Source organism: Acromyrmex echinatior, chromosome 9 (genome assembly GCF_024713525.1).
Source record: "Acromyrmex echinatior isolate Ae372 chromosome 9, ASM2471352v2, whole genome shotgun sequence".
Lineage (NCBI taxonomy): Eukaryota > Metazoa > Arthropoda > Insecta > Hymenoptera > Formicidae > Acromyrmex > Acromyrmex echinatior.
In genome coordinates, this window is record NC_141860.1 from 13,671,749 (window position 1) to 13,695,969 (window position 24,221).

Genomic DNA, 24,221 nt, shown 5'->3' on the forward strand with positions numbered 1-24,221 from the left:
TCTCAAGAGCCAGTCCGATTATGTATCAAAATGAGTAAAAAATGTAAAATAGCCCCAAGAGGATTAATATTATTGCACAATATTTGATATTGCGCAATGTTTGTTTGGAGCCTTTGAACTTCTACATTGTTTGTTTTAAAATGTTTAAAAGGAGGAATTAATAATATTATACATAAGATATAACTGTATAAACGATAGTGAGCGTTTAGGGCCCGCTTAACAAAGCAAAGGAGCTTAACGCAATTTCCAAAAGTAAAATTAATAAACAATAAACTCAGGAATATATCCGCGCGTCGGAAGAAGGCAAGACAAAAAGAGGGACGATATCGATGCCTGTAAATCTCATCGCGTCGGCACTCACTCAGGGTCTCAACGACGTCGTTAGAAAAACGTGGGGCGGAATCGAGTCAATCTCTGGTGGCAAGTGCACCATTCGTTCCGGCGCGTATACGCGCGTAGGTATGCGCCACGAAATATCCGGTTTATAAATATTAAACCGAGATCACAGGGGGCTCGGGAGTCGGGGGTAGGTATCATAACCTTAAGACGCCGAGCTGTGCATTGAGGAGGGGATCATGGGGGATTTGCGGACCGTATTCTCGTTCCGCGATATTACCCCTTACACCCTTACGCGCGGACTTACTGCTCGAGCATGCATACAGCTCTCTCGCGATATAACTCCCCAGTGTTATCCGCGGCATTATAGTGGTGTTGCACGTATGACACCCTTGAATAATAGCAACACGGCCGCGTATTTCCGCGGTGCGGCAAACGGGGAGTCACCCCGATTGATTTTCCGATTTCGAATCGCCGAACTGAGAGAAGGGGAAAGTTTCTTCACAGCGATTTCTCGAGGGGTCGCCGACAGCGGCGACTGGATTATGGCAACCATGTCGAGAGTCAATCGGTTGTTGAACGAATTAGAGTTCGCCTCGGGGTGCGGATTATATTAATCATGGCACAATCTTGTAATCTCGCGTACTCCTGTTGCATTCTTTTATAGATAGAAGTAGAGTCAAAATTTCATTTTTTAATAATCATTTCAATTATCGAAAGTATTCTATCAACTAGACTTAATTCTACATTCCTTGTGTAATTTTTCCAATATAATTATTCGCGTGGAGTGTTTTTGACACTTCGACATTATATTATATTTCAATTTTCATTATCCTCTTTGATGATTTACAATTAAATAAGAATTATAATATTCTATATTTTTTTAGATAAAGATAAATGCAAATTTTTTTAAATTGTGAAACAATTTCCGTAATTAAAATTATTAGAATATCTTGGACAATTCACGCAATAAGCATAATAACAATAGAATTAATCATATAACGGTTGTTTCAATAAAAATTTAATATTTTTTACAATAAAAAATATTTACAAATATTTAAAAATATTTAAATATTCAATATAGATATTCTATTCACAAAGATATCAAAAAATATACAATAAATATAAAAATATAATATGAAAAACGTTCGAGTTATAAAAGCTTTTTTTAACATAAAGACATTTATAAAATCAATATAAACAATAGATTTATTTTACAATATATAATTCTCGAAAATATGGGACAGTTTAAAAAATACCTTTGTACACAACACTAAATTTATTGATTGTTGTAACAACATTAATATTGTGCATGAAATCATAAGAAAACGTTTCGCCTCCGTGTTTCATTTACATTGCTACCCGTCACGAAAAGGGATTGAAGAGCCGTGAGGGAGTAAGTTTACACCCTAGTCGTGCGCACGACTTCTCGTTATTAATTACTCCAAAATCCAGAAGCTGTCAACGAGCAGCGGTTCTGCGGTGTATAGCCATGAAAACAACGTCAACGCGAATTTCAGAGGCGTACATTCTAAGACGCTAATTGTACAAGATCAATCTAAAGTTTCATTGATTACTTGTCGCTCCTTCTGGCGATAGCGAACAACCTCGTTTACCGATACAACAGTGAAGATTGAAACTAATGTAATCTGGATGATATCTGATTATCGATAACTACGTTTATCTTTATAGTCTAAGAATATAAAACTGGATTATGATCCTCGCGTAAAGATTTAGAATAAACGAGGAGGCATCTAAAAAAAAACGGCGCGTTAATAATGGGCGGGGAAAAAAACAAAGATCGTGAGAATGAGAAAGCGGAAGAGGGTCGAAAAAAAGATAAGAATTCCTCACCCAATTTACCATAAACTCAGTGATTCCGTCGGCAGAAGAGTGGCCGGATATTACCGAGGAAAAGCTAACAAGAAATGTCGGTCACGTGCTACATAACTGCGAGAAACGGAAAATTTTTGGAAGTAACATAAAAGTGAAACTAATAAAGCTGTAATATCTTCTTAAGGAAATTTTATATTTAATTCTGCAAAGAGAAACAATTTTGATTTTGCTGTTGCCTTAAAAATAAAAAATATTTTGAAATTCGTAATCGTTTCTTTCAATTTATCGCACATAATACAAATATACATATAATACTCTCCCATAATGAAAGATTACGTAATAATATTTAATATATTATAATATATAAAATAATAATGTTAAAGCATAAATATAATATATAAAATAATAACGTTAAAGCATAAATAATACTGGTTTTTTTTATATCCTCATTATTCGCCTAATTTTAATGCAATTTTTAATTTTTAATTTTAGGAGATGTATAAAAAATGAAATATTTAGCACTGTAGCTATATTATTTATATTGCTGAAAGTATATTTACTGCTGCAGCAAAAAAATTTGCCATTATTGTTATCAATTTCTTAGCAAAATATACTTATCTATTGTACTATAATCGTATTGATTACAAACTTGCTGCCTGAGTTAATAGATGTAACTAATGTAACAAAAATATATTTTTCAATAAAGTCGCTCTCACCCGTGAGCAGTATCTATATTTATAACAATACATGAGATAAAAAAGTGTGGAGTTTAACTTCTCATATTTAAAAAACCCACTTAGAATAGGATAAAAAACGCAGCATTATAAGACTTTTCATCCTAACTCTAAAGAAAGATTTCTTGAAGACGAATATCTAAAACTATTCTCTGATGGAAGTAAATGAGAAATGTATCCTAATAGTCACAATTTTTAGTTCTGTACAAAAATTTATTCGACCATTTAACATTTCTGAAATTTTATACAATCCAAATTAGTATAAAATATTATTAGAAGAACCAAATTGTTGTGTTTATTGCTAATAAAATTATATAATGAACGCTGATCGCATTAATTAATCGTTGCAATGCGTTCAACCATTAAAGTGCCTGTCATAACTAAATTTTCGTGACCCTTACCTACAACGTCTACGGCTAATTAAAATTGACTACGCTATTAAAGTTTTAGATATCCGTATGTTACAACTAAAATTTAGCTACCAGGCACGAATTCTTGCTGCTGCAACTAATCTTTTTTTTCCGTATGGAGGAAGATGCTCATCTTCAATTATTATTACTCATTCACACTTTTTTTTTTAAAGATACTTTTAAATATTTTAGTATCGTTTCTACTCTCGATTATGAGTACGAATATCATAAATGCACTATTTCGACAGTCTTTTTTTCACCATCTAGTATAGTAGCCCTTAAGGTGCCGCGGCAGCGCAGCAGTATTCCCGCGAGAAAGGAACATCTAGGGTGTCCCTCCGAGTGAGACGGTACTTCGTCTCGTGAAATGTGATAATTAAAAAAGTGTGGTCTTTGTCTTCATTTACGCCGACGAAATGAAACGTTCGCATTAAAAATTCAATTAAACGCGGTAAGAGCATCACGGTGCAGGCTTGTGGCGGCCTTCGCAATTCAAGTATGAAAATGTGTATCGTTGCATTTCGTTGGCAGGACGAACAGAAATAAAAAAGAAAGGTAGGAAATAGGAAAAGACACGGAGACTGCGGCGCTAATTTTACACGACATTAGACCGCAGTTTACGGTGCAATTCAGTCGTGTAAGAGAAAAAAATCTGCTAAATTTTAGTTGTTACTAGTTACCTGCAACTTGAAGTGGAAACAAATTAACCAGATTCAATTAATTTCGATCAAATCCTAATTCAACAGTAATTCAAAAGTATTACTGGTAATTATAATAACTCGATTAGAAGCAGAGTTAGGAGGATATTCAATGCGGAAAATAAAATTATTATACACAAAACACGTATTATATTACATTTAAATTGTTAAGCATAAAATTATGACATAGATGTTACGTTAACGCTAATTGGTGTTTACTAAGATGTTTTCATTATAGAAAAATCGAAGATTCGGAGAGATTCAAAGTTGCGATTAAAGAAACGCAACATCCCTAGGGAGAGCATCGCATATAATCGCCTTGTTACCATCGGCTTTTTACGAATCTTTCTCGATCCACGGTTAAAAATTAAGGATGTTGTACCGGCTAGATCAGCAAGAAGAATGATAAAGGAATTTCCGATGATAAATCATTCCTCGTCGGCAAAGCGGCAAAAATGTTCGTCCAGGCAAAAAGTTTAAGACGCGTGCGGTTATCCGACGATAAATCAATTTTTCGTCATCGTAGCGATCGTAGCCGGATGCGCGATGGCGACGATGGAAAAGGGGACCGAAAGTGGAAGCGGGGTTGAAAAATTAAACAAAAACAATGGGCACCGGCACAATGAGGAAATAAGCACCCATTGATAATGCCGCGAATCACGAGTCCAAGGCAACAATGGGATATCAGAATGGCTATTATACCCGGGTAGACTCAATTATTTTAAGCCACTTTTGTGCCGCGCTAATGAAGCGAACAAAGCCGAATATTAAAGCAACCTATCCACCATCCCACTTCGTGCTTATCTTCTGTGTCTCCGACGCCACGCTAGTTTCTTCAATAAGCATATTTTATCCCACCAACTGAGTATTGTTGCCTTACCTTAACCTTACGAGAAATAAAAATTTCAGATAATTTCAGGCAGTAACATCAATTTATTAAAGTAATCAGTAGAAGATAGAAAGTCTCATTATATAACGCTATAATCCAATCAATTATTCATTTCTATGAGGAACATATTTAAATTATATTCTAAATTTTTACTACTTCTAGAAGCTAATTTTTCAAGCGGTCAGAATTGTATTTTATATTATTTAAAATTTTTATTCTCACATTCTCATCTTCATTTCTATCAAGAACTGAAATCAGTTTTCCATTTCAGAGTTATCGAGAGAATAATTTCATTCGCGGAAAACCACAAGTCAAAGCTTTTGCGATAACGGCGCGGCGTCCATAAATTCTCCCGGGACGCACGAATGAAACATCCGCATTCGCTTCGCGACGCCGTTGATCCGGAAATAAAACACAAGCAAAGCGATCTCAGAACTCATGACTTTTACAAGAATGCCGTCGATATCGCATCCGACGATTCGAAGTATAGTCTCGAGTTGTGTGAAAAATTCTGACGAGTAATCCCGCGACGACAAAAGTACTGACACTCAATATTATTCGAGGAGTCTCACCGCAAAAATCCCCTGAAGGCGACGGAAGGATTTCTCATCGAGATGAAATCGACTAGCTTTTTCCGTTTCTTCAGGATTAATCGGTGCTACCTTGTATACTTGTACAGATATAAAAGATATTACGATTGTATAGATACGTTCTTAACGCAGAAAGTACATGTGCAATTGTGATCGATATTTTTTTTGCCATTTGTGTTATACTCTTTTTTGCAGTATAATATTAAGAAACAATATTCTCTCCAAATTAAAAATAAAAACATTTTTTTAATTTAACTTTCATTTTTAGTCAAGAAATTCTTTTAAAATAAATTTAAAATAGAATGTAACTTTAAAAAAGGTAAATCTCAAATAATTCTGTTTTTTATACATTATAAAACAAATCAGATTTTATATTTATACATAACAATTTATATATAGGTATGAACATAAATATATTTATATCCACATATATTTTACACATATTGTGTCGAGACAAAAGTTCGTAGCGCTATTTCTTTTGTATCACGTCTACATGTTTTTAAAAAAATTTAGCAATTATTCCATTCGATAAATTCAGTTCTAAGAATCTGTTTTTTTTTTAATTGCGATACAATGATTTTTGACAGAGATATAAGCAGTCAAACTGCTCTTTTTATTTAATCTGTGATGGCTCAGTAACAATAAAATCTCAGGCACATTAAACAATGATTTTATAAGAAAAATTTCAAACTTTCACATTAAAAAGTTAAAAAATTTGCAAGTGTTTTTAGCATAAAGCAAAAAGAAAATTTCCCATTTTATTCAACTCGTACTTTTCTATATGCAAAAATTATCAAACTCACAAAAATTTTAAAGTTATAATGATCTTTCGAAAGTAAAGATTTTTAACAAGAGAACTTTTTTTAATTTAAATTTCATTAATTTTTAGTTACAGCTGCTCAAATTTTAAAGTTCGTAAATTTTAATGCTACGCTATGCAAAACTTCTGCATATGTGGTTGCATCCAACATATATATATATATATATACATAGTATTCATAATTTTTATAATAGGAACGAAGAGATTGCGTTTCTTTTATAGTTAAAAAATAATGATTGAGTTATTTGATAGTATTTGATTACCGCTATGTCGCGTTTGTTATCATTAGAACGCGCCTTCTCATACGCCAACGCAGGAAAAACTTGTTAATTAGAGTTTCGGAATGAAGTGCGAGACGTAAGATCCGCGAAAAAAAGACTAAAAAGAAAAAGAAAAACGAGAGAACGAAAAAGTTTTTTCTGTGGAAAATTCCGGAGAGATGTGACTTCAGCACCTAAAGAAAGAGTAGCACTGTCGCGCTACTAATATTTCCGTCTTTTCTCCTTGCTATAGTAAAATTACATCCTCTTTAAAAACAGAAGGTATTTATTACAGAATAAAAGTACGTAATTGTATATGTATATGTGTAGCTTAGTTTCTAGAAAAGCGTGAGTTTTGTACTCTCGAGTTGTTTTATTTTTTTCAAGGACTGAATTTTTAAATATTAACGTGAAAAAGTCTTTTAACCGTGAAAAGTCTTTCCCTCCCTTAGCTATTTCTATTTGTCAAAAAGTTCGATTAATTAATATTACATAACACTTGCATTATTCTCGTATGAAATAAAAAAAAGAATCCAAAATGAAGATAAAAAGAAAACATTTCTATGCTCACGAACTATTGAAACAAATTAAACACACACACAAAAGAAATAAAGTAAAAGAGCTGGCCAGAGAAAAAGCGCAGAAGCAAATAGCGAACGAAAATGCAAGTCACACGTGAAATTCAAGATTTAACCCTATCCGGCGCGCCGGTCGGGGCGACGAAACGCAACCCCCTTAAGTTCGCTGATATGATAAACACCCAAAATGACAGTGGCATCCGCCCTTTTCCTTACCCCTTTCCTCATTCCTCCTCGACCCTTCAAGTTAATCACGTCAGGCGGACGAACCCTCTGATTAAAACGGCCCTCCGTCTCTTCTTATTATTATTGTTATTACAGAAGGCGAATGCAGGAGAGGCACTTCGGGAGAAATGGTCGGGAGAGATGCTGAGCCGCTATCCTGTAGATACCTACTATACATCCGTATGCAAATACGTAGACATTCCTGATTGTTAGAATTTTCGGCATATTAAACGGCTGTGGGCCGAGAAATGAGTCTCTCGCAATCATTCATTAATTAACTCTCATATCTCATGATCACGAATTTATATACACACACATAGTCATCAAGAACTGTGTTGCGTATTTATATTTAGTATTTTAAGTTCAATTTTGGAGAAAACAGTCCATTTTTTCTATCAAATAAAAGTATTTTTCGAAAAGTTTGCTTTTAATATCATAAATATATTAAGTTTTAACTTGATACACCCGCGGTTGAGTTATTTGTGTCCTACACATTTTTTTCTTTGAAATACTAGAATATCTGGCTAAACAGTGAGCTCTAACTCCTCCTTTTTTTAACATATAACTTTATTAATACTTTCTAAAGATATTAAAGTATGTACAAGAATTACTAAATAATTTTTATATTTGTAAAAATGATAAAAATTAATCTGGGACACAAACGTGTATAATAAAGGACCGATCAATGTATATATTCAGGATTAATTTAAAATACAACGCTACAATTCTGTAAATATTTATATTATTGACAGTAAATTCGTATATTAAAGTACTGGTTTAACAACGTTTCTTTATGATTCAGTAAATACTGAACTGCGCGCTAAAAATTTTGATGCAAATACTTAATGAGACCATTATCGAGATGATTACGCATAAAACACGGTAACGAGTGTATCTCGAATAATTTACGTGTATGATTTGCGAACAATTTTTCTCCCGTCCCCAGTCGCAGTTCACGCGGACTTCTTATTAAATCAGAAAATTCATTAAAGCCGAGGTTTGGATTACGCTCAAAGGCTCGAGTACTTAGCGAGAGAGTAGGTCCCCGTCGCCGTGGGCAGTGACGGGAAGATCGTAAGGATTTAGAGCCGGTCGTAACGAGGCGATCCACGTAACAAATTACAAATAATGTCGTTGGCTCCTGGCGAAGCCCCGGTAACTACGTGGCGTCGAAGGAATGACTTCTTTCGAGCTCATGGCGAGCCACCGGTCGTACCGGCAAGAAGATCGAGATATCGGGCTCCTCCTAAACGAAGGATCGAGATCCGGTTGCGTGCGCAACGCGATCTATCCTCGAAGCAACCAATCATGCTAATAAACCCGCCGGGCATAAGTAATACGGAACGATCGTAAATCTTCGCGATGCCGATGAATGCACGCGCCAATATTGATGTCGGAGTAAAAGGCATGCGGGGAGGAAACGAAAGAATCTCTCATCGGTGCTTTTAATTATAGAAACAGATCTTTCTATTATCACTGACTGAAGTACCACGTGAACCACTTCTAATGCTCGATCATATATTTTATCATAAGTAGATGCATGATACATTTATCTTTATGCATATTTTGATATTAGCAGGAATTTATGAAATATTTCAAAAAATATTGTACCTACAAATGAATTTATTCAATTTAATTTATTCAATATATGCATTCAATGTATAAAAAGGAGGATTTTGCCGAGGTATTTATAGATCTAAAAATGATTTTGTTGAATCATCGAAATAATTATGTTAGGCATTCGAGTTGCTTATGCTCTAAATTTTCAGCAAAATTATTCTATATTTATTTTCGTATATTTATTTTCGTTGAAAAATATGAAAAAAAAAATTTGTTCAGAAGCTTCATTCATTTTTTTTTAGGCGTAACATCAACATTTGACACATTCAATACGGACGACGTTTCACAGACTTTGAAAATCCGAGTTCAACGTTTGCATCTGATTATGAAATCTGACTTGCAAAATTCTCGATTCGTTTCGGCGCGATAATTCGCATTGCACCTCACGCTGCTTCGAAAGACGAAAGGGCTCGTCGCGTGCTATCGCGCACAGGTGTGCGCACGGTCGAATGATCGGCGCAACAAGCTGCAAGCACGCGGGGAAGCACGCAACTGAGACATTACATAAGGTCTGCGATGAAGCAAAAAGAAACCTCGGAGAGGTCTGCATTGCGAACGAACGGTGAGGAGCGAAAGGAGGATGGACGAAGGAAGGGAAAGAAATGAAAATAATGAGTTCGCACGACGCGATTGGGACCTGCCTCGACGTGTTATAAAACGAGTCCTACCCGCCGGCAATGATTGCTGCCTTGCACAGGCTAATAGCACCCGCGGACGTAACGAAGGGTTATGTGGATCACGAGTTTGTTATTGGCTCGCTTAATGACCCGTCCGCTCGTTCTGCCTGTCCGATGCGCGCCAACGACATAACCGGTCATCGTGTATGGAGTGCCGGTATAATGTAGAATTTATATATATGGAAGTAAAAAATATACGTAAAGATAGACAAATGGATTATCTACAACTTCTTTTTTAATCTCATCAACAACGTAAAAAAATTTTAAAAATCTTTTTTATGCAATGTATTTTTTTACAATTGTCAAAAAATTAATTCTATTCAATTTCTGTTAATTAATTTTCACGATGTAGCATATCTGTATTGATTTATTTATAAAAATGATGTGTGTGTGTGTGTGTGTGTAATAATTTTTTTATCAAATTATAAAATCTTTTGTGAATTATATGGAATGAGTAAATTTACGTCATTTCTTTTTTACACTTTCATATTTCTTAATTAAAGACTTTACATAAATTTGTACACATTAAAAACGTATAATGAAAAAGCAAACAAGAAGCATGTGATGTATTGGAAATAAAAAGACTTTCTCTCTCTCTCTCTTATGCAAGATTTTTTTTTAATTAATTTGCTATGTTTTCAATGAAATATCAAAGCATCGAAAAGCAATGTAAAATTTAACTTGCAAAAGAGAGCACTTTAATGATAATTAGATCACTCGAGTTTTACTTTGCAATTCATTCGCATTGTATTTATATTTCGCGAAAATATCTAGGTCGTATGCAAATGAGATATGCCAAGTTGACTACGAGTCAGCCTTGGAACTTTAAAGATGCACGAAACATTTGAATGACTCGGTTGCAACTCTAATGAGACACTTGACCTGGCGCTGCGCGCGCGTATGATTTATTTCCGCAATATTCAAAACGTCAGCAATATTCACTACATATACATCTTAATGGAGCATAAGATCCGTTTGATATTCAACAGAGCGAGCTCTGGATGGTTGATTAAGACGTTCTCTTTTCTATAAAAAATAAATACTTTAAAACTAATATACGCTTGCTTACTAGCGTAAGGTTTTTTTTTGTTGAACATATAAAAACTCGTCTCGTTTCAAGTTTGAAAAATCTAAATCTTAACCGTTCAGAGCTGACGCCAAAATTTGTAACATATTTACCGATACTGAATCTGCAAGACTTCGGTAAAGTTTTAATTTATGTAAAAAATATTAATTAATTTCAAAAAACTAAAATGACATGGCTGTACACAAAAAAGAATAAATACTAACAATAGGTTCATTTCAAGAATAATCCAAATTTGCAAAATAAAAAAAATTGAATTGTTTCACATTTTTGGCAAAAGGATTTAGAGTTGAGTGGGTCCAATAGACTTAATTATAAATCAGCTTTGGAGAGTTAAACTACTCCAATATAATCATTTTGCGTTAAAAATTAAGAATCAAAATTAAAATCGTCGTTCACCGGATTTCGTTCATTCGTTCGTTAACATTTCGAATTCAATCGTAAAAGAAACGTGTCGACTTCCGAATGGTATTTGTCACAAAATCGAGAAGTCGTTCGACGTCGGAATCTATTGTAAGCCGTTTCAAAGCGTCGTAAAAATTTGTCGCCAGCTTGCCGCAGCCATATTCTAAATTCGGCTGACGGGGTTATGCGATATCGTAAAGACATTTTCCTTCGGCGAACAGTAGTGCCGTGAAAATCCCAGTGCTATCGCTGACGTTCCGAAAGATCCCGCACTGTACATCGCGCGCAACCTCGAGCTCTCTGGCCGGAAATCGCAGAAATAGTCCGGGCAAGTTAGAAACTCCGCCGCGTTTCGACTTCCGTGCAGCGCGGCGGCGTGGATGTGTACTGTGTACGCGCATTCCCGCCCAATAAATTAATCACGAAACTTTCGCAATGTGGAAGTCCGCCGCAAACTAATTTGTTGCCCGGCTCGGAAAGTACGCGCCCGTATCCCCCAAGTGTACGTATTATACGAGCTCGCGCGGACCAAGAAGTATAATGGGCACGGATGGGCGCGCACGTGCGCGGGTCCGGCGCATAATCGTTGCATTTATATTCACTCACCATCGATATTAGACGAGGATTGATCCACGCCTGCTGCATGTTATCGTCGAGGTACCGTTTCGCTATCCGGGCAATGTTCTCTTGCGGCTCTTTCTTCGACACGGCCGGTACAGTGGGCGGGACGACAACGTTGGCATTGTTCCTGAGACAGAAATTGAAGGCAGGATTAACATGAGCATCGATCAAGTCTGGATTCGTGAACACCTCGTAGAAAGCGAGCGCCGATTATTACTGTGTTGCACGATAATTGGGCTTCGTTCGAACTGTTCGAAAGCGGCGAAAGATATTTTCGACCGATGATTCGAGTAGGCAGAACCCGAAGATCGAACACAAAGATGAATATGTAGCCTTGACTAGACACGTGGTGTGCCCTTAAGAAATTATAGCACGTCAAATCGATAAACGTAAGAATTGAAAGGTATAATAATAATTTTTTTTTTTAATAAGTAGAGCCGAACATTCGGTTTTTTGTCTAAATTACAAAGGATAAAATAAATCACATCTTTACTTATTGCGCCGTTATCCTTAATTGCCTTATATATTTGTTATATTATACATCTGTTATGTTTATTTCATTTTTTTTAAATATTGTATTATCTAATACAATCATATTTTTATATTACAAATATAAAATCAATATCAATAAAAGTACATAGTACTAATTTAGGAGACTACCACAGTACCACAATTTGTCGATTTTATGTGGCCATCACTTTAGAAAATAGGCGGTCCATGATTATAATCGTAGTTGGCATGTAGTTTGTAAGAACATTTTGGTGAACGATGTCAGGTCACTTGTGCACGCATGAAATTCTTGGCATGTGTAGAATAACTTCAAAGTCGAAGCACGTGTTTCTTCCCGAGAAGAGAACGTTCGTGTACTACTGAAACGAGGTCTCCGATTTGCTTAAAGTACATCAAAACGTGCCTGAATTTTATATCATCGTAACGCGTGCAACATATTCTTTTATCGATGCAACGCATTTGCAGTAGTAATGGTAATAAATAGGACGCCAAGTCAACTTGACCAAAGTTTTCACATCTTGAATTTTCTACTGTAAGATTGTACTATACAGCTGACTATTGATCATCGTTATTATTAAACGTGAAACTTGTCTTTTCCTTCATGTTATTTTGCCAAAGATGGTCCTAAATGAAGTCGAACGTTCGAGAAACTTATAATATATTTTACTAATTAATAAATAATATAATAAATTAATAACGGATACGAGAGAGAAGACGTTACTTTGTTTATAGCTTTTTCAAAATACGCCAAAATTAGCCATTCTGTCTGTGTACAAGCGTAAATAATTGCGCAGTTATCGACAGAGACGAAAATGTTCGTGTGAATCAACATAAAAAAAGATTTGAACAAAAGAAATATTACTTCTATATTATAATAGCTTGAAACGAGTAATTTATGATTAGCCCTAATTAACTTATATTTAATGCTGCTGAATAATTTAAAAATGTAATTTTCTTTCTTTTCTTCTGATAATTTTATATTTTTTACTTGTCACTTTTCTCACGGAAGTGTGACTTTCTATATACTACGTATAATACTTTCTATTTTAATTTTGTAAAAGCTCGACAAATGTACCTGTAAAATTAAAATTGTCCATTATGTACCAAATGTATGCAATAAAAAATGCAAAATAATTTGTTAAAATGCTTGAAACATTTGCGAAAATAAAAATTACACTTTTGTCAAGAATATAATTGTATGCATAAAATTGTTGTAAATTGTTCTATCAAGTATATACAATATTTGAATGCATAATAAAATCCCTTATAAATTTTATATCTTAAAGGTGTATGTCACATTTCAAAGTATATTACCAAAAAAATAAAAGTTTCATAGATTGTTCTATTATTACATCTGAATATTTGTGCAAAATTTAAACTCAATTCTCTTATCGGTTTAAAAGTTATTTAATTATTCTGTTAGTCTTGATTCTTATGTAAAATCCCTACATAAAACCTTTATAAACCCAATTATTTGTTTGCTTTGCTTTTTGTAGTTTGTTTTAAAATTTATTGGCTGATACTGGTTTTCTAACTGATTCTTTGATTAATATTTTTAGCCAATATTATACAGTGAAAACATCCAATTCTTTTTTTTCATAATCATAAAACTAGCTATAATAATAAGAACTAAGACAATGAAGTAACGATTTTTTATTGGTTGTATGACAATCAACGATGTATATATATCATTAACCAATACACCAATGTGTTAGTTGCATACGTTGATTTAACTTACGACAGCGGTTTATCTTAATTTTTATTATAAGAACTTAATGTTGAACAGTTGATTCATTTGTTTCTCACTGGCGAAGAAATCGCTCAGTAGTGACATAAATTAAAATACAAGTTATTGTGTTTAGAATCGATCAACAGCACTAAAATCTGGGTAATGACGGACTGCACGTTAAATACTATTATTAGGTTGGCTGAGTTATTAATATGAACGACATTTGATGGAGAATAGCAGTTGATAGCAGTCTAAACGCAGAATGGGTGATGCGGGTGTGTATAGGGCATTGTGGGGCAGGAGGCCACGAAATTAACGGTCTCCTGTGCCGTACGGCGATGTATCAAACCGAATCTATTGTGCAAACGCCACACCATTGCCACCGTCACTGGCCATCACCGGCCGCCAGATTGCACGTTGCACGATGTAGAAACAGCTTGGAATGAAGAGGAGAGGTCGATACGATACGTATCTCCCCGGCTGCAAAGGATCATTATAACGTTGCAGCCGCAACTGTCTATCGACGTCTTGATTGGATTAACGTAATGATATCCAGCCCAAAAGAATACATTCTCGTGTTTTAAGAAAAATGTGGACCATTAATTTTCTACAAACGGGTACTTAAATCGCCACTAACAACGAGCAGATGAAATTATTTATTGATATCTATACACGTATAAAGACTGCATTTACAGATTACTTTTAGTCGTATTTAATTAAATGAATAGAAAATATGTAAACATTTCGTTTACGATCAAATATTTTCAATATAAGAATGAAAGTTTAAATACAGTTTATATATTTTAGCATAGAGAAAATGTTTGTTCAGTGGTAATTAAGTTTTTGTAAAATGTGAAAAAAATAGAAAGAAAACAGAAAGAAAATATAAAGTTATTAAATTATCATACTTTTAAGATTTAGAAAAAATATAGACGAATATAGTCATAAAGAAATTTCCTTCTAATAATTTCTTACGGCTATAAGATGCTATTATTTACGACGCATGCATTCTAATGACGCGGAGCGCGCTTCGGTGTAGCCAGACAGTGACTGAATTCCCCATCGTGCGTTCACAATTATCCCATTAATTCCCAGATGGGTTACGCTGCGTGCAGAATTTTTAACTCGCAACGTCTTCGAGGCTTACGCGCATCCCGTATGCGGCATTGCTTCATGTAGAATTAATTATCCGTCTTCCTCGCGGAAGGTTATACCGAAATTTACGTCCGCCGTTCGTTTCTGCTAGGGTTGGCTCGAGGAAGAGCTTGGCAGAATATTCGATCTACGCCACATTTTCTAGGTAATCTCACATTTGGCCGTTTCTTTTTAAACTGAAATCGCAATTTTTTCATGAAACAAATTAATACAAAATTAGAATAGGATTAATAATAATTTAGTGCGGACGACATTTGATAATGATAATATATTTATTAATGATTATAGTTATAAATAATTATAAATAATTATATGAAACATTCAAACTGTTTACTAGAAAGTTAAAACTTGTCTACAGCCTTGTCATCAACACTTAAGCATTTTACATTACCTTAGTAGTTAATACACACGACTAGATCATTCAAGTCCTCATGCACATTTCTTTTCTTTTACAAACTAGAACTCTCAAATAATTAGTGTAATATTTATATACATTATTGTTAAATATACACCCTTACAAATGCTTTCTGAAAATATTAAAGTATATGTAAAAAATAATTTTTATATCCGTTATGAAGTGATGAAAATAAATCTAGGACATGAATGACTCATCGTGTGAAGTAGAACACCGAAAAATCATCACGTGTATACTAAGAATTAATAATTCAACGAAATTATTGTCAAATTCATATCTAGCTAAACTTTCACTTCAGCAAAATCGCTTTTTTCCATGTATAATTAATTGCGCATTAATGTCCGCGCTAAATTAGAATAGGAATAATAAGGGTTTATTTCAATTTGAAAAGTCTCTACTTGTTCATTTTTAAAACAAATTAGATTATAATAACATGATTCACTTTCTTACAACGTTTTATGTCCTTCCATTAAATCCAATTAAAATCTAAGAACCATGTTTCTATAAAGAAAATTTTTATAAAAAAAAAAGCCAGCGCTTTACACGCGCACGCATAAAAAATAATATTCACGTTTAAAATATCGATCATATCATATGTGTTTCCTTTCATCGTTATTATAACAGTAAATTGTTATTGCATCTAATCGTTTCTATTTTTTGTCGTGGATCACACTATTCTCCCACCGCTCCCGTTTTCAGCAGATCCATAAAGCGCACGCCTATGAATAATCGCGCATGTATATATATATATACACAAACGTTACGAAACACGCATTCGCATTCAATGGAGAGTTCCTTGATTCGAAGCGCGCGTTTAAACGACGCGCGGCGTGACTGCGTAGCGACCGAGGGCTGAGACGCGGATACGCCGTGGATATCCCATAAGTGAATTATGAGAGTTTATCGCGACTCCGTCGCCCCGTGCCTGCTGTCGTGGCGCAGCTGCTGGTTCAGGTCTCCCTAGCGGGTTAAATTATTGCCGGGATCCCTCGAAACCGTCTAAATTATTGGTCCCGGTTATGGATCAGCACCTCGAACACCTTAAAGACGCGAACGCCCCCGTCCGAAATACAATCTCGAATGTTCAGCGATTTACTCGGTTACGTACGATTACCACGCATTCTCCTTTCGTAAAGCAAATTCACCTTTTCAAAGTAAAAATATAAGTGCAGCGCATTCTTCGATTTCATGCAATTTTATCTCTTCCTCAACAGTGGTTAACAAAGTGGAGTTTATAAATAAACAGTGCAGAAATATAAAGTTTAACATTTTATTTCTCATAAACTCAAACATCGTTTTAAAACATCGAGTAAAAAAATTAAAATACGATACATTATTTTTTATACACAAGAATGGAAAACGTCAAATTCGGTCAAGATGATTTTTTTGTAATAATACCTCTTGTAAATTTATATAATTTCCAGTTCAAGTTAACCGTGCGTCTATTATTGTATTTCAAGATCAACAAATAATCAGCGTATAGTTAACTTGAATTAGAAATTGTATAAAATTCACAAGAAATATTATTATATACGAAGAATCGCTTTAAATATGGTATTTTTTATTTCTGTGCATTTAATCTCATCAGTTTATCAGGTTAGTCAAAAAATCTTTTTATATCTTTACAAGAAGGTTTATGCGAAAAGACTTTTGATTAACCTAATATTTTTACTTAATATTATTTTTTATTACTTTGTTATTTTTAAAGCATGTATCCCTTATATTAAAATAAAAAAAGCGAATAGAATTATATAGAATATTAATATATATACTACAAACTAAACTAGATGTTTAATATTAAATAGACTTACGTAAAGTTTCATTGCGATTCACCGATTAGTTACAAAGATTTACAACAAATTAATATTTTATTTATTACAGGACAGCAATATAATTTTTTATTACTTTGAAATATGTATAATATATTTTTAAAGAAACTATCCATCGATCGATCATTTTTCTTTATTCATTCGTATCAACGAATGACACGGATATATCCGGGACAGCGAAGGTGGAACATGGTACTTCTCCATTCTTCTCGTATAATACGCAACGAGATAAGTGTGGGAGTTAATAACGCGGAGGATGAAAAACTAGCCATCTGCTAGGCGCAAGTAAAGGAAGAATGGTGTAAAGAGAGATGAGGGTACAACAAGAGAAGATCGGACGACCATAACATGGAAGATAATCTTCAGGACTACGCATATATACTTCCCTTTACTCGTCTCCGCGAGTTTTACTCGCGAATCTTCTCGCCAGGACCCCCGAAGAGAGGCGACCAGCGGACAAAATCCAACACCGAGCCAAGGCGAGCCGCACCGGCGTTACGCTCGCTCTAAATCTCTCGTAAATACGTCGCGGTCGCCCGGCAGTCTCCATCCCCCTGTTTTCTGCAGGTGTATACCTCTATACAAACCCCTCGAGACGGTTCTCACGAAAATCCGCGCCGGCCGCTGAATGAAAATTCACGGTAGACTTGAGAAACTTACTTCGTCTCGCGCCCGCGAGCAATGGAGCGGGCAATGGAAACGAAAATGTATGACGTTTTGCGCCTCGCCGTGTCGTGTCGAAACAACGCCTGCCACATCGCCGAGACGATTTGGAGAAATTGCGAGTATTGTTAATACGAAGGAAGCTCAAACTTAACCCTCCACCTGCAATCATATTTTTATACATACTCTCTCTCTGTTCGCAATCTGTTTTTTTGTTGCAGCCCAAATTATTTTACTGTTTTGGACTTTCAAAAATGTGGAAAACGGCCGCAGCACTGACCTTTGCAAAGATCTTTACAAATCTACCGCTTTTATTTTTCAACATCTGTATTTACATTATCAGTTTTTTAACTCAAATACTTAAAACGTTTACTTCAACATTTTTATTATGTTAGCAAATAGTTTTTTAACTTAAATATTAAATCTTTTACTTAATACAAATTGAAAAGATTGAGAAAATTAGGAGCGAATTTTGCTCGAAAAAAATCCTGATTGCAGACGGAGGGTTAAGTCAATATTTGAGTCAAAATTTTTCCATGCATAGAGAAATTTATATCTTTTGGCGTATTATATAATTTAATAAAAACATATAAACAATCTACGTACCTATGCATTTTCGTTCAATTTCACTGTATTTATAACGTATGCAACATGAAAGATGAAAACGTACTCTCGAATTTTTGTTCAGACCACAACTTATCTCGCAAAAATTCACGGCAAAGTTAGAAGCCAATGCAGGAATCCTCGTCACACATTTTATGAGTATCCGATCGATAAACTCGATAATTTAATGAATATTCTCGCTCAATACCTATATCCTTGCACTGTCGTTAAGTCAGTAGCTTACTAATAATGCAGCAGGTATCATCTTGCGTAGGTGATCGTTTCCTTTAAGCGACTAAGAAAGTTTTCGAATGTTCTCATTAATCCTAGCTATCCATAATCATTAACGTGAACTAAGAAGGAGTTACATTTCTGTCGTTTTATTCAGATCTCTAAGAATAAAAAGATTAAATGAAAAAAATATAGTTATACAGAAGCATCGATTATACAGAAGCATTATATAAATAAAATGAATTAATAAATAAAAAATAAATAACTCGCAATAATATTTTTATCATTTTTTTAATGTTTGTAATCGATAAGAGAATGATTGCTACAAACCACCGCACTCGTCACGATTCGTGCCACTGATCGGTATATTCAACACAATTGTTCAACTTGAAAATTATAGAAATTTCACGCTTCGATTATTTCCTCGTGATACGGTATAAACGTGAATAACAACGTTTCTCTCTCGGCTACGATCATAAAATAAAACCAGCAGCTACCGGCTAGAAGGTGAAGAAAGAGGGAGAGAGGAGAGGACGTTACACACACCTACAACATTCTTGCCGTTTTCACGAACGATAAAGTTCCGGTCGCGCCACGTAAAACGTAAATCCGACTATTTAGTGGGAGTAAAATCGATCGACGGCTCTCTCGATCTCCCGAATGATCCGAATGGTTTAGATATCTTATCTGCTTAACCGGTCATTTCCCGGTAAAGCGCTATAGATTACCGATCGTTACCTGCTAACACACGATTGGTGAACGATGCATGAAAAATCTTCGGAGGTCCAAGGAACTAATCTGCCTAAAACTATTATCAACAACACTTTTTTAATCAATTTTTTTCTTATAAGAGATAAAGGTATGCGCACTAATATTATGATTTCGGCAATTTTTTAACTACTTGAATATAATGTATATACATACAATACTCCAAAATTCGCGTGTCATTTTACTATCTCTCCCTTCTTATGTGTTTAAAATAATTATTTTTCAAAAAATGTTCTTATAACTTGCAACATGTTTATAATGTGTAAAATAATTATTATACATACAAGAAAAAAATCTGATTGTATAAATTGGAAATCTGATTTAATCAGAAAAATACAAATCAGATATTTATAGTCAAATTTATCAAAAAAACATTCTATCCGATTAGAAAACAACCTAGAAATTGGCCAATAACTGGCCAAGTTATTATCAGTATCTAATTAACGTGTACAGTGTGTGTTGTTATCATAGCAAGATTTTTCAAATAATTTGGACACATTCCTATCAATTTTCCCTTGGACGCCACGTTTATTACGAGTTTTTAATATTTTAGTATTTTAATTTAATAAAAGCGCGCAGTTTTGCTCAAAATCTGCCGATATGACACAAATTTAAAAAAAAAACAAGTGCATTCTTGATATCATAACCGATATTTGTCGTTTCTACGACAATTCTGATTATATTATGCGAGAGCACGTGTATGCGCAGTTTATATATAATATATATGTACCCTGTGTGTTGTGATGCTTGTTCGCATTTATACACAAAGGTGTACTTTCGTCCGCAATATCTGGCGGATATGCAACAGATATTGCATACAGCGACCTTAGCAAGCATCTGTATAAGGACCCAACAAAACGATTTGCCAGTATTGTCATTATGTACCATGTTTATGACCAATTCGCGTGTATGCTACGGGTAACGATCTGTAGTTCTATATATAATCTATTGTTTATTTTATTCATAACTAAAATTAAATGAAGTTTTGTCAAATCTCTTTAAATCATATCTTTACAATATTTATTTAATTCAGACAGTCATGTTAATTATCTATACATTCACGCATAATTATCACGAATGTACGTTTTATTTCTAAAAATAACACGTTTTCATAACAATTACTTTAATTATTTTTAATCAGATTAGACAGTATTCTAATTTAAATTCGTCAAATATAATCTTCCACGAACTTCTTTTACGCCTCAAATAGAATAAAAATAGGATATTAGAAATACAATTCTTATCTATGCAAAGAATATTTTTTGTCAACTTCATATTTAAAGTCGAAGTTTATTCCATGACACGAAAATTATTTTTATCCAGAAGGCAAAACGATATTGCAATATTCATCGGAGAGCTTTCGATATACAATAACGATACTTCGTAATCCGAGAAAGAATAGTTTTGAATAAATAAGTGATCGGCAAAAACAAGAAGGAAACGAAGATAAATGAATAACGAAATCGCAACAAGTTTCGCATTTCAACGACCTCTTTGATATTAACTGACGGTGATTAGCATTTGCATGAAGAAATCCGCCGAAGTATATCGGCAGGCAGGAATAATGATGATATTTTTCAAGAAAATAACGATGTTCTACGTCTACGTCGACGAGACGATACCTTCGCACCTAAGTGCGATAACACTTCAGGTGATAAACTAACAGCGTATAGTCTCTAGAAGCCTGAGAAGTTATCGCACTTCAGACGTGCATCCTGCTTTATCATTTTACTATCTCTCCCTTCTTATGTGTTTAAAATAATTATTTTTCAAAAAATGTTCTCATAACTTGCAACATGTTTATAATGTGTAAAATAATTATTATACATACAAGAAAAAAATCTGATTGTATAAATTGGAAATCTGATTTAATCAGAAAAATACAAATCAGATATTTATAGTCAAATTTATCAAAAAAACATTCTATCCGATTAGAAAACAACCTAGAAATTGGCCAATAACTGGCCAAGTTATTATCAGTATCTAATTAATTTGAGCGACACTTGTTTGGATAATAACTGAATTTAATTTAGCTAGTTTCTAGTTATTGATTAGTTTGTGCTCAGTTTCTGACAAAAATTAAAATTTATCCTAAAACAAAGTCTGAATAACTGTTTTTATAACAACCAATTATTACATTAACAATATTCTATAACAATGAGAGAAAAATTCAATCGCGATAACCAAAATTCATTGGTACGATGAGAGCGTAGTTTTTGGTATAATCAAAACATTTTTCTCAGTATAAAATGATATTCATTTAGACTTTTTCGTCTAAAACTTCGTCTAAAAAAATTAACAGTTTCAAGAATTTCTTATAAGTCAATACGCATGAAAAATTGCATCGGATAACAAATCAAATAAAGATATCCAGATTTATGTTGCCATAAAACCCGTTCTTTCCGATTCTCTATATATCATTGTGTTTATGTAAAGTCACGTCTATTCTATTCAATGCAAATATGTTCAACGATTCGGTACGATCTCAATAAGGGACCTCGCTGTTACGCGCGACGCGAAATAAGAATTTCCCGGAAAGAGCGGTTATCGAAATTGAGATCGTTTATGGCGCGTACTTTCTAAACGTTGAACAATCGCTGGCATTGAACACAGGTAAGATTCCGGAACGAAATCGTTAAACGATCCCATCTTAGCGATCGCGCGTGCGTGCTCGTCGGTACCTTTGAGAGATAACGCGGGTCGTAAATCCGTTAAGACCAGCGATATCGATCTGCCATTGGATGTACTGCGCTCCCATAACGCGATAGAATCGAGTTTGTTCCTCGGATCCGCGGATCTCTTTCCTTATCTCTCTTTCCAATTCGGTTATCGAATATCGATCGCTGCTTATTGATAGTACATTTATGTTGTATATATCTAAAATAATGATTTGAATGAAACTACTTTATTTTTCTAAGTTCAAAGACTTGATAATAAGTAAAATAAATTAAATTTATATTAAAATTTACACTACTGCAATATTATATCTCCCAAATATGCTTATACAATATTCTAAATGAATCAAAGTATGAAGACAATGCACTCAATTAAATTACAAAAAGAATGGTTTTGCATTGAAGTAAATCGAAAAATTTAGCTAACTACAGATATGAAAAGAATTTTAACGGATTATCAAAATACATAGGACGCTCAAACTGATTGCTAGAATGTCAAAAATTTGTTGCAGCATTGCTCCTCATGTTTGACTTTCCTACATAATTATTTTGATGGTCCAACAAAATTATTTTCAGATCTGTATTTCGCTAAATTTTTAGATACTTCAGTAAAGTCATTCTTTCCATGTCCTTTTCAGAGTGTCTATATTTTTATACAAACGCTCGTTCGATATTCGCGGCTTCATAGACTAAAATAGAATTTTAGAAGTTACGACAAGCTCAGAACCAGGTAATCACATTTAATGCTAACTGTATGAAGAAAATAAGGATCGTCGAAGACACCGAAAATTTGATGTATCTACGTATACAGCTCGTGTAGGAAATTTAGGACAAGCTCAGCGAATTTCACACGCAAAATTTGCCGCGCTCGAATCAACATTCAACAGTGTTGCTCGATTACATTCTGGAAGATACCTCCGCGAGAATGAGGTAAAAGGTGTCAAGTAAAGAGCTCGACGCACACTAAGCAAAGGGTGAGCTGAAGGTAAGCGCGTCGAAAGATAAATAGGCTATCAGATGGTATCGGCTTGGCAGCAACCCCCCAGGGGTCTCCCTTCTTCTTCCTCTTCCTCTTCCTCTTCCTCTTTCTCATCCTCGTTGTCTGGCGGCCGCCTTCTTCGTCTTATTTTTCCTCTTTCGCTCCACGTCGCGTATACCTGCCGTATACCGAACGAGTATCTGCAATATCCCAGTACCATATTCTGCCGCTTACGAGTAGGCATTCGAGGCAACTTAGCCGCCGGTAGCGAGGCGCGTATCGACGATAACGATAATCGGCAAGAATGCATCGTGTTCTTCGTCCGCGCCATCTCTCTCTTTATCTTCGTTGGGCCACCACCTTTCACGCTTGCTTCGCCATATAGCTTCGCAACTACCTGCAGCCCCGAGGACACATCGGTCTCTTCACACTATATCATGGCTGAGTTCTCGAAAGAGGTACTAAGAGGGTCTTGAAGAGGCTTCTCTGTTTTTCAACTCTCCTTTCAGCTGCGTTTGATGTCTCTGACGCATCTTGGAGTCGCATCTTGGAGTCGCTTATCGGAGAATGATAAACGTTTAAGGATAGCGAGACACTCGTGAGGTGAATCACACGAAGTTGTAACATCGCAGAAAATCGCGTCGTCTAATGGACCGTCTTTTGTCTACCACATTACTTTTTGAGAGACGCATAAAATTCTACGTATGGCTTTAAAGGGATAGGAGAAACAAGGGAAATGACTGTCGTCATCAAATAAATCATTGTCCTGCAAAAGAACGAATTGCGATCCGACGATTGCTTCATTGCAAAAAGTATGATTAATCTCGGAATATAACTAACGCGCAATGATTAGATTCTGTGAAAGAAGAAAGGCTGACGAT

General features: G+C 34.7%; 2 protein-coding genes across 5 annotated transcripts in view; one reads left to right on the plus strand and one right to left on the minus strand.

The window, feature by feature from the left end:
* Positions 1–24,221, minus strand: part of LOC105149866 (uncharacterized) — a 392,270-nt gene that overhangs the window by 278,426 nt on the left and 89,623 nt on the right. For all 4 annotated transcript variants that reach the window (XR_015546240.1, XM_087409859.1, XM_087409858.1 and 1 more), the window contains exon 3: positions 11,769–11,910. Coding sequence is in view for 3 of the 4 variants with exons in the window: in XM_087409859.1 (XP_087265985.1) it covers positions 11,769–11,910 (142 nt within the window). In the remaining variant the exon portion in view is untranslated. The remainder of the gene's footprint in view (positions 1–11,768; positions 11,911–24,221) is intronic.
* Positions 1–24,221, plus strand: part of Dscam1 (Down syndrome cell adhesion molecule 1) — a 414,656-nt gene that overhangs the window by 159,162 nt on the left and 231,273 nt on the right. The gene's annotated exons all lie outside the window — the stretch shown is intronic.